The following is a 12,050-nucleotide window of genomic DNA, read 5'->3' on the forward strand; positions in this document are numbered from 1 at the left end:
ATTATTGACTATTGTGTTAGTGTCTTGGGGATAAACATTTTTCTTCGAAAGTTTTGACTCGTCAAAACTCTAAAAATTATTTAAAAAAAGAAATATCTCTCTAACTGCTCACAACACAGACAACCTGTGTTGAGGGGGCGTCAGTATGCTTTGCCTGGATATAAAAGATCACATGGCAAAAAGGTTAGTCGTCATTGGATTAAACTACAGGATTGAGCAGTTCCTCATAATATTATATGTTAAATCGAATCTACAAAATAACTGCTGACTACACCCATCAGACATGGAGTGCAAGATAACTTTTCTTGTGCGCATTTACTCCACACATTAATGCGAATGCGGTTGTGCGCTTAGAGGGCAGTCATTACTGTAGAGTCAGAGCAGAGGGGGAGATGTGTCACATTCTTTTGGTTTTTGAGTCAGTCCACTGTGCAAGTATGCGGTGAGTTCATAGCGCATTTACCTTTGCCCATTTAAAACAACAGCACATGCAATGTCTGAATGAGCTTCACATTAGGAACGAACATGTAACGATGCGTCCATCGAACGTCGGAATGTCTTGCTTTCAAGGCATTGCAGACTGATCGCAAGTGGCACCTTTGCTGCAGTTTTGAACTTGCAAATGTTTATTGTTGTCTAAGTTTCAGTTTCAGTATCATTGCTTCCTGCTGTAAGAGGCAAAAAGTCATGTTGTACCGTTCATGGAAGACGACTTGACCACAGCATTGGGTTTAGCTGGACGCCATATTTATTGAGACTCTTGAGTATTGCGCCATAGTGATTAGACAACCGGGTTAAGTGAAAGGGAACCAGTTCGACTTGACGTTACACGTTATATATTAGAGGTTGTGGGATGCGGGTCTTCGCAGGGGCGCTCCAAACGTTTTCAGGGGAGGCTCATTGGAAGTGTGGAAAAAAATCTTTGTTCAGAGGAACTCTGAATCTAAAGCAAATACTTGAAAAAATAGTACATAAAACATCATGGCTTTATTGGTATTACTTGTAGGAGCAGTGTAAAGTGATAGGACACAAACTGCTGTCAATTACAAATACTGTATTATTGAGTATTTTCTCAATTAATCTTTTGTATGTTAAATGTCAAATTATAGTAAAAAACTAAGATGCCAGAATCCAAGTGAAATGTTTTGTCTAGCCAACAGTCCAAAAACCAAATATATCCTACGTGATACAGAGGAAATTAGCAAATACTCAAATTTAGAAGCTAAAATCCAGAGAATGTTGGATGTTCGAATGAATGATTTAAAGGACCAGTGTGTTGGAATTAGGGGGATTTATTGCCTGAAATGGAATATAATATTCACAATGTTTTCATTTGGGTCTAATGAGCTTCAACTAAGAATCGTTGTGTTTATGTCAGCCTAGAATGAGCCCTTCATATGTTTTTACAGAAGCCCAGAATAGACAAACGAAACACTCTGTGCGTTCCAATAACCATACTTCCATTCTATTTAATATGCCAGAAAAAGTTTTTTTGTGTCCCAATACATAGTATGTGAAATGCAGTACGCCAAAAAATACCAGAAAGTCCTACTGTATCCGGTAGCTTTTTGCAGTATGCAAGCCAGCATGCTTTTCTGGTTGCTCTGACCCTCAATCCTCTGCACAGCAAATACATGAGCAAGCGGGTTTAAGTACAAGGTGTAATCTTAAGAGGAGGTAGTATGTCCCAACTGAATGCATACAACAGCACATACTTTGGATTCTCAAAATTGTTGGTTCTGAAAATCAGTCTGTCAACTAATAGTTTCAGCGGAATGTCGTCAAATAAAACTGCCACAATCACTTTTAATCCTTCACCCTAAGGCTCCCTCTGTTGGCACATCTTCTCTTCCTGCTCCTGGCAGCAGGGAGAGATGTCACAGGAGAGACGGTAGACAGGAAGCCCAACTTTGTTCTGATGATGGTGGATGACCTGGGCATTGGTGATGTAGGATGCTACGGTAATGACACCATCAGGTCAGTTCTAATAAATGTGTAATGCTTCTGTTTCTGTGTGTCTCTTCCTCTTTTTGCTCACCCATTGTCTGCTCTGTTCTTTCTATTTTCTGACTTCACCTATTTATTATTATCGCTGCCAAACACAGGTGTAATTGATAAAACGAATTATGGTCTCATTCTATTTAGTGTGTCACAGTCATTCCAGTGAGCTAGCATGCACAATACCAGGGCCCTGGTGCACCTAAATAGATCAGGGCCTTAGTTAATGTTATTATTTACACCTGTGTTTACCCTGCAATGACACGTCAAATGGCTGCTGTGAAAAGGACCTATACAGCTGCGGTCGTTGTTGACACACCTGGCGGAGATCTGCACTCTACGGAGGACGCCTTTCTAGTTAACATTGTCTTTTATCATCATCACAGCCTGCTTATTACATCATGTCTGTGGTATTTCACTATATCTGTGTCTAGTCTCACTCTGATGTGCTGCCTGGAATTAAATGTGTATTTATTTCCTCATCTATATGTCTCTGTTCTATCTATTAACAATACATATTTACACCTCTGTCCCTGAAGGACTCCTAACATAGACAGACTTGCTTCTGAAGGGGTAAAGTTGACTCAGCACATTGCAGCTGCTCCCCTCTGCACCCCGAGCCGGGCCGCTTTTATGACGGGGCGCTATGCACTCCGCTCAGGTAACAAAGCTGGTGCAGAAAGGAGCATCTTCGTCATATTTGTACAGCAATGTTTGACAGTATGTTCCGTAGCGTTTGTTTTATTTTCTCCCCATATGTGTGTCTGTTGACTAGGACTGGGAAGCACAGGCCGCGTGCAGGTGCTGCTGTTCCTTGGTGGTTCAGGGGGGCTGCCACCCAGTGAGACCACCTTTGCTAAGAGGCTGCAGCAAGAAGGATACACCACCAGCCTAGTGGGTAAGATAACTTAACATGATCATTTATTCTTTGGTCCTCTCATTGTGAAATGTCTCCTTCCCCTCCTCCAGACAACAAGAGTTATGGACTCTTCAGCCGGTCAGATGTTCGAACTTCATAGGTGCTTGAAGCTGGGTCAGCTGTACTGTGCTTGACGCTACATACAAAGAAAGCTGCCCAACAGTATCATATTACAAATTGTAATTACCTAATAAAATATGCAAAATTGTGCTCAAGAGAGTTCCAATTCCCATATAGACTTATAGATCTTTCAGTAACCAATTAAAAGACAGGTGTGTGTGCGTGTGTGTGTGTGTGTGTGTGTGTGTGTGTGTGTGTGTGTGTGTGTGCAACAATATTTGACACTTCACAAGCATTGCCAGCCCACATATGATTTTGCATTTGTTTTGTGCAAGTCAAAGAAGGATTCCCTGGTGAATGTAGAATGTTGAAATTAAACAATTTTGCATAATGAGAGGCTGCCGTGTATTCACATTCCTGTCTCTCCTCTTTGTTTTTGAGTGTCCACTACTTCATCTATCGCTCTCTTTCTCTCTGTTTGTGGCTCTGCAGGTAAGTGGCACTTGGGTGTGAACTGTGAACAGAGAGGGGACCATTGCCACCATCCAAACCAGCATGGCTTCAGCTACTTCTACGGCCTGCCGTTCACTCTGTTCAATGACTGTGTGCCCGGAGAAGGGAGTGATATCATGGCAGACCTCCAGCACACACTCGGAAATCTTATCATGTTGCTTGGAGTTGGACTTTTCTCGCTGGTAAGGGTGATCTTCTTTTTTTTTTCAGTTGTTGAGTTAAGCCGTCTCTTCCTAGAAATGATCACAGTAAGGTACATCTAAAAAAAGACCCATAGAGGCACATAATATTAGAAAAAGATGGAAACCAAAATGAAAAACAGAGTGATACATTTGGGTTGCCAGACAAAGAGGAAGAAATTGGAAAACAAAGAGTTGCTGTACCATTCTGTCCAAAGGAAAATAACTAATGTGTCATCAAGAAGACATGAGCCACAGGGTTGGAAAAAAAAAGATTGGGAACAAAAGATGCAGTTGTGAAATTCACAGTCACTGCAGCCAGTAACCTGTTTCATGAGAAAGCAGAGTATCGTAAAAAGTGAAACTCGTGAGGACTTGGGGATAAGTATGTCCCTGTAGGATGAATGGCAACCAGCTGAGCCACAGGTAAATATGTTCGATAAAAGGAAAACTGAACCACAACAAAATACAGTAGTAAAGAACTATTTAGAGTAACCAGCAGGAAGACAGAAGTCTATAAAACTATTTTCAGACCTAAATTTAAATACTGTACAGTATGTATGAACAAAGAACACAATGCACTATTTGTTTCACTCCTGAAATTGAGTAACCTTTTCGGTAATGGTTTGTGATGTCATCTAGTGGCAAAATCATGGAATTGCAGTCCCAGACAGTAATACAAAGTGTCATGGTACCACAATATTACATGTCCAATGCAATGTAGGGCTGCAGTCCTGCTGTAGCAACATGATAATGCTAAATATATGTTGAGACATAACCAGAGAGATGTTCACCAACAGTTCTCATTTTTTAGGTTTTGGTTTGATTGAATAATATATTATAACCTTAACATATGTAATTATATTTCATCTAAAAGTGTATCTATTATATATTTATTATGCATATTTCTATATAGATTATGGTTGTTTTTATCTTATCTAGATTTTTAAATACATTCTTCACTAAAATGTCTGAATTTCATACAGTATCTGCACAGTATGGTGGTTTAATTTGGTGTGTGTGCTTTCTTTCTAAACGTATGGGTGTGTGTGTGTGTGTGTTATGTGTTTTTAGGTGTGTGTCCGTGTGTGTGGCCTCCTTGAAGTCAGCCTGTGGCTATTGGCAGTGCTTGTTTTTCTCAGTATCCTAGCAGCCGCTGTGTGGTACATACCCTTTAAATGCCTGCAGACATGGAACTGCATCATCATGAGAAACCAAGAAGTGATCGAACAGCCAATGACAGTGGAGACACTGCCCCAGAGGTTACTGAGAGAAGCGCAAAACGTTATAAAGAGGTACATCTGTTCGTCTCAATCAGAAAAAAAGCATCACAGGCGTGAACCCCCCCCCCCCCCGAGTATTTACAGCACCAGGACAGTGTATGTGGGACTGACTCGAAACAAGTCGATATGTGGCTCATTGATGTGTCTGTTAGTTGATGTGGTTGTTTGTTTTTGGACATCACTGGAGGTATACGCTGCTGTATATCAGGGATTGGCTGCATAGGTTTCCTGACATAAAAACTTCTATCGTCTTCTCTTCAGGAATGTTGATCAGCCATTCCTCCTCTTCTTCTCATTGGCCCACATCCACACGCCACTCTTCAAAACACCCGCCTTTGCTGGCAAAAGTCGCCATGGTGGCTACGGTGATAACCTAGAAGAGGTGGACTGGATGATCGGCGAGTATATATCGGCATGCATTGCTAAACATTACATACTGGCCTCTGGTTTGAGAGTGGTAAACTGGCCTGATTGGCTGTTACTACCCAGCATTTCATGAAGGTGCAAACATCCAATCATCAGTGGGTTCTATATGTACAATACTGTTCTGTTTAGTGTGTGCCAAAGTAATACTAACACGGATAAGACAGAATTGTCCTTTAAGCAGAAGGAAAGTCAGAGCAGTCGCTATCTGTTTGTGGAGTTTGAACTCTCTTTCCAACCATCTCTAATGCTATATTAATATGTATTCCAGGTCAAATTACAGAGACAGTGGACTCCCTCGGCCTTGCCAACAATACTCTGATGTACTTTACATCAGACCATGGTGGACACCTAGAAGATGCTGATTCCATAATTGGCCAGAAAGGAGGCTGGAACGGCATTTATAAAGGTAGACATCAACTTACACTGTTCTGACAGTCAGGATTAAACACAGTTATACAAAGCGCATATCTTTCTTACTGCATTTACTGCAAACGTTTAGCTATTTGTTGTTGTGTGTAATGTATCTTAATTGCTCCCCTATAGGTGGGAAAGCTATGGGAGGCTGGGAGGGGGGGATCAGAGTGCCTGGTATTTTCCGCTGGCCTGGCAGACTGGCAGCTGGAAGAGTAGTGGACGAACCCACTAGCCTCATGGACCTGTATCCAACTCTGAAATATTTGGCCAAAGACACACAACCAGACAGGTAAAGATTATGAGCGCTGTCTTTGTATTGTGTGCACTCCCATTCAAAGAGTCGTATTCGTTTTATTCGTGGAAAGGTTGGAAAGAGTCTGTATTTGTTGAATACAGTAGTACACCAAAGCATTGTTTACAGTTCCAAAAAGAGGAGAGAAAGGACCATACAATTACTCTACACTTGAGCATAATAACTGAGGTGTTTTGTAGCCGGATGATTACAGTGTGAATCCGAAAGCACCTCATTATCTGTAAACAAATACGAGTGGCCACTGATTTCGCTAATTTTGCAAGCATTGTCGGGGACAAACTTGCGATCTTTAGAAAGTTTATTAAAGAACTAAAGGTTAAAAGTCTAGAATCTCTCTCTGCATGTATTGTTGTGGTAATGCTCTCTCCCTTGATTTTAAAGCACATTTGTGTTTCTCACTTTCTCTTAATTGTACCTCTCTCTCCCAGACAATCAGATGGCTTTAACCTAATGCCACTGTTGGAGGGAAAGGTGGAGCGATCAGAGCATGAATTCATGTTCCACTACTGTGGAATCTACCTGAATGCAGTACGCTGGCACCCACCTGGAAGTAAGTTCACACATGTAGACACAGAGACCCAGTCAATCATTTAGCAGACAAATGTTTTTACTATTATGAGGTCTGCTGTTTCATTCTGTAGAATAAGCCACCTATGTTGATGTGAAACTAAAATCAAACGGCATTGACAAATACAATCGCACAGAATCAAGCTCAAATAAACCACGTTAGCACTCAAGTAAAAACACATTACATTATGTGTATGAGCGAATGAGTGCAGCATTATAGTGAATTTAAAAGGGGACATATTATGAAAATCCCACAAACTGTGAAATCATTTTTTTGTGAACTGTCTAGTTTAGAAAACATGATTGAACAAGCCATTCAGATTTGCCTCCCCTTCATATGTCGCATGCAGGCTCGTTAGAATATACCGCCCCCGTCTGAGTATCTCCACCCACGGCTCTAAAACTACCTTTGCAAAGGTGCACCTTGTTTTTCTTGCAAGCCAATCAGAGCTGACTGGGCTTTTTTTCCGGAGGCTTAAAGAGACAGACGCTAGAGCGTTTCAGACAGAGGGTGAATACAGGCATATTCAGACAGACAGTATGAGGAAAATCATTTTCAACATTAAAGCAACATGTTCTAGTGGAAATACCAAATACAATTATGAGCCTGTAACTTAGCATAATATGTTCTGTATGTGTGGTGTCTTTTTACTACTTTTGTAAAACCTTTAGGGTGAAATTGAATGCTTATTAAACAGGTGAATGTAACTGAGAAATCAGATTAGAAATGGATATGTTTTCGATTTTAGCGATTTTCAAATTCCTTTTCTGCTAATCAGCTCCAGTTGTTATTGATTCCTGAATCTGATTCTAGCATATTATTTGACAAAAAGAGATACCAAAACATGTTAAACAACTGCCTTTATTTCCACAAGATTTAGGTCAACATAAACATACAGTATATGTGTCAAGTTAGTGATGAGGTGTTTTGTGATTCTTAAAAGGTAAAATAAGTAAAAAAATAAAATATAAATGTGTGTTATCTCTGTTCTGTATCTTGCCTTCTTATAGCTTATTGCAGTAAAGGTTCTTTGAAAATCAGAGCCAGTCACAAATGAAAGTCATAATGAAAGTAGTAAATTAAAAGTAAAATCTAGAACAACTTGAAAAGTTTTTTGTTTAGCTTTAACCTGTGGCAGTATATACTGTTAACATGTGAATGCTCTCATCTGGTGTGTGTGTGTGTGTGTGTGTGTGTGTGTTTCCATCCAGGTGACTCCGTCTTCAAGGTGCACTTTTTCACTCCTAACTTTTCTCCCCCGGGAGCCGGGGGTTGCTACGACACTAAGGTCTGTCTATGTCATGGAGAACATGTGATGCAACACAACCCACCGCTGCTGTACGACCTTTTCCACGATCCCTCAGAGTCCCGCCCACTGACCCCTGATACTGAGCCGCGACATGCTGAAATCCTTCAGCAGACCACCAAAGCTGTGGAGAGACATAGAGATACCCTCACAAACAAGAAGGGGTCGGATGATACTCATTCGCACCCCGACGCAGATGCCGGAAGTGTTCAGAGCCAGATGACATTGGACAGGATTCTGTGGAGACCCTGGCTTCAGCCCTGCTGTGGGACTTTTCCCTTCTGCGGCTGCAAGGAGAACACAACACATATTTAAGTGGCAATCCTTAAGATGTCAGTCCTTTTAGAAATTTCTGTTTGAGTGAAAATGATGGAATTGTGCTTTGAGTTTTGAAGTCTGGAGCCTTTTCGTTGATGAAGTTGTTTTTAGAGTTGAGTGCATATTTACATTTTTTTGTATACAATGAAGAAAAACTGTAATACAGAATTGTTTGTAAAATGCAAACATTACAATACTTGAATCGTTGGCCATTTTAAAAGTTACCTCTTAAACGATTTTAACAAAGCTGAGCTTATTTTAGGCGCCTTGAGCAAATCTCTTCAAATTTGGCACAAATGTCCACTTTGACTCGAGGATAAACTGATTAGACTTCGGTGTGTCCAACCTTGTGTCCATTACTCAATAATTCATACGCCAACTATGACAATTTCACAGAAATGTCTAGTAGGATAAAATGATGAAGTGATGATACAACCGTGAAGCGCTAATTCTAGTTCTGAGCAGTCTGTCTGTATTTCAGTAAAGGAAGAAAGAGAAAAGGGTATGAATGTAGTTTTGACTGTTTTCCATTAGAGGGCAGAGTCTGACTGTGCTTGGTTGAAGGTTAGCTGTGCTGTGTGTTTGTATGAGAGAGAGAGGAGGGTGAGATTGCAGCTCAGTTCTGTCACTGTGGGCTCTTGTGCTGTGTGGTATTAATTATGTCTAAATATCAGGATTATATGTATTTTCAGTCATAGGTACACAAATACATAAGCATGTGAAGCACATAGCATTTTGATATTGCTGTAAAAGCATGATATTGCATCAGCAGCGATTAGCTGGAAGTTAGAAATGGAATCCCTCCCCTTAGTTTGTTTTTAACTCTAGTAATTACAATAATACCTCCCAGTAATCATTTTTTTTCTGTTGCTCTTTATTATCCATCGATTCTGCACCATTTTCCTCGTGCTTTCCCTTTCCCCCTCCTTAAAAGTATCCCATGGCGCTCTTCTTCCTTCCCTTCTCATTCATCCAAATTGTTCTGCAACCTTCCACATTCACACTCACTTCTCCATCAGGAATGTCAAAGCACAAGGTCAGCTGCAGAGCAGCTTTGCTCAAAGACACTGAGGCAGGGGGGGATGCTGTCCACTAGTTTTGATCAAAATGACACCCTGTGGCTTCACAAATCTTCAGTATTAACAGACTTAAAAGACTGTGTGAACTGTTCCATCATCAGCGTCATCATCGTTGATTGAAATCATCATCAGCGCTCCCTCCAGCAGTGGCTGGCTTGTCAAAACATCAAAGTTTGCTAGTCTACAATTGCTCTCCTTCCTTCCCTCCTCTCTGTTTCCTCTTCCTCCATCTCCTCAAACTGCTTCCTTCATCTCCTCAAACTGCTTCCTTCATCTCCTCCTCCTTGTTGTCCTCCCTTTTTCCTCTTTCACTCCCTCCAGAAATTGCACCTACATCTGCAAGTGAGGAGGGCAATTTCATCACCACCATCATCAATGTAATCATTGCCATCACAGTGATAGTATTTACTTCTTTCCCTCCAGCAGAGACCCATAAATCAAACTCTCAGCAAGTTCATTACAGTAGCCACTCCCTTATATCTCTAACAGTAAATCATGCAGTCGTCCATACATAATGACATTTGGCTGTACGTCAAAGTTAATGATGGCTGGTGGGATATAATGTTACTGGCTGCACATCATGTCTCACAGACATAATTGTGCACACGTAACCACACAGAAACATGGATGTGTGCACAGACCTGCATGCACACAGTACATCATGTTGTTTTGAACAGATCAGTGACTTTCTGTAAAGGTCAGTGGTTCGAAAGACGCCATAAAGCATTTTTACAACCCTCTTACACACATAAACACACATACAGCTTGAAAAGATGTGCATATTGCACGGCAGCTCAAAGACACTGGAAATGTATCTCTTGTATTAAGCAGGTTCCACAAACGGTAATAGCTAAGGGACTGTTGCATTGCTCTGATTTAATTTTGGGTTTGTGCCTTTAGTTCGACTGATGCTAAGAGTAGAGGTCATTGTCGAGCAGAGAATGTTTTTAAAATTAACTTTGTCAGTCAACTGTGGCAGAATATCTTTGTTGTGGGAAATCTGTTTTCTATCTCGGCAGTTAGTTTTCATTAAATGGCAATGGCAAGCCTAGACGATGTTGGTTGTATGTAGTACTCTCAGTTTGAATGATAAAAAACATACATGATACTGACCATCACAGGTCAAATACACACACGCCACAATTGTTCTGTTAGTCAAATTTTGTAGGCTACTATTTTTTGATGTAACCTCTTGCCATATTCCACCATACTTCTCGGTGCACTGATTATTTGTTGGGAACTGCTGCTTCACTTTTGTGCATTTTGTACCTCAAGTATGTTCCATGTCCCATGTTTGTAATGAACCACTAAAAAGATGGTTGCAGGGAAATATTTGCTTTCTTTAAAAGTTAAAAGAGAAGATTGATACCACTCTCATGTCAGTGCTCATGTCATGGGGACATGTCATGATAAACTCACTTTTTCAGGTCTTGTGCATGTACATTTGGATATCTGGAGTGCCTACAAACCCACAAGCTAAAATAAGACAACCCAGTCATATATGGTTAATTTAATTTGTGGAAAACACTTGATTAGTCATGGAAAATGAGAACCGTGTTGATGATGACACGCATGTTGTGCAGCCCCATTGTGCACATACATTTGGGTATCTGGAGTGCCTACAAACCCACAAAACTGTGTAATGAGACAACCCTTGGCTCCCCTTCTATGTCACATGCAGATAGAGAGTGAACATGTACAGGGACAGTATGAGAAAAACAAAGAAAAAAAGAATGTGAACATGTTCTAGTGAGAAAAGCATAGAACCTGAAAATTGGGATTACATGTCTCCTTTAAGTTGAGCTGGGAGGCAAATAGTCTAGTTTAGCATAAAGAACGGTAGCAGTTGGAAACAGCTGGCCAGGTTCAGTCCAAATTGTAAAATAACAATTACACCACCTCTTCAGCTCAGAAGTTATCACATGGTATATATTGTTTGTGTGATTCGAACATAAATAAGAAAGTAACAAAAACAATTTGTTTATTTCTTGGTGAACAACAGTTGGGTGCAGCCACTTCCTAGACTCATTGTCACAGTGAGGTTGCCAAGTTGGGCACCATTAGACCTGTACAGAGACTATATGTCGTGCTTATTGACCATATGCTGCACAAAAGTGCAAGGCAGATGGATAAACTGTTCTTCAAGAAATAGTTTCTGTTTGTGTATGGATTATTCAAATACTCATGGGTCTTACTCCATAGATAATGCACATATCTCATCTAACTGTGCAAAAGAAAAGGCTAACTGGTGAATACTCCTTAATACTTACCAACCTGTCCACTTTGAGAGTCCATCATATGCCTTTTCATCCCCAGTAGTGTCACAATGAGCAGATCCACGAGGTAATGGGAGATATACAACACCTAGTCGCTGTGTGTTGGCTGTGGAAGGAAAGAAAAAGAAAATCTATTTTTATACGTGAAAATGAGGGCAGAGTTACTGTTTGTACTGGTCGGCAGAGGTTTTCTTAAAACCACAACTGACCTCTGTGGTAAAGCCATCACATACCATTACAATCTACAGTCCATGCCCAACATAGAGTGCACTCTTTGCCCTCTTATGCCTTTCATCATTTCCTCAAAATTAAAGCTAACATTATCTGCAGTGGGTTGAAATGCCCAGGGCCATGAAGAACTAAATGAAGTATACACTGCTCAATGTTGAAAAGTTTAT

The 12,050-nt window shown here is 40.6% G+C and overlaps 1 protein-coding gene across 1 annotated transcript; it reads left to right on the top strand.

Annotated features, from left to right (window-relative positions):
• Positions 1 to 186: 186 nt before the first annotated feature.
• On the top strand, positions 187 to 10,692 carry arsh (arylsulfatase H). The gene is made up of 11 exons (XM_031858443.1): positions 187 to 442; positions 1,825 to 1,977; positions 2,538 to 2,659; positions 2,774 to 2,896; positions 3,470 to 3,672; positions 4,744 to 4,964; positions 5,214 to 5,350; positions 5,647 to 5,784; positions 5,922 to 6,081; positions 6,534 to 6,655; positions 7,885 to 10,692. Exons 1-11 carry the CDS (start codon positions 393 to 395, stop codon positions 8,292 to 8,294), a joined length of 1,839 nt encoding a protein of 612 aa, XP_031714303.1. The 5' UTR covers positions 187 to 392; the 3' UTR covers positions 8,295 to 10,692.
• Positions 10,693 to 12,050: the final 1,358 nt, after the last annotated feature.

Source organism: Anarrhichthys ocellatus, unplaced genomic scaffold (assembly GCF_004355925.1).
Source record: "Anarrhichthys ocellatus isolate YVR2014 unplaced genomic scaffold, GSC_Weel_1.0 scaffold20, whole genome shotgun sequence".
In the NCBI taxonomy this organism is placed as follows: Eukaryota; Metazoa; Chordata; class Actinopteri; order Perciformes; family Anarhichadidae; genus Anarrhichthys; species Anarrhichthys ocellatus.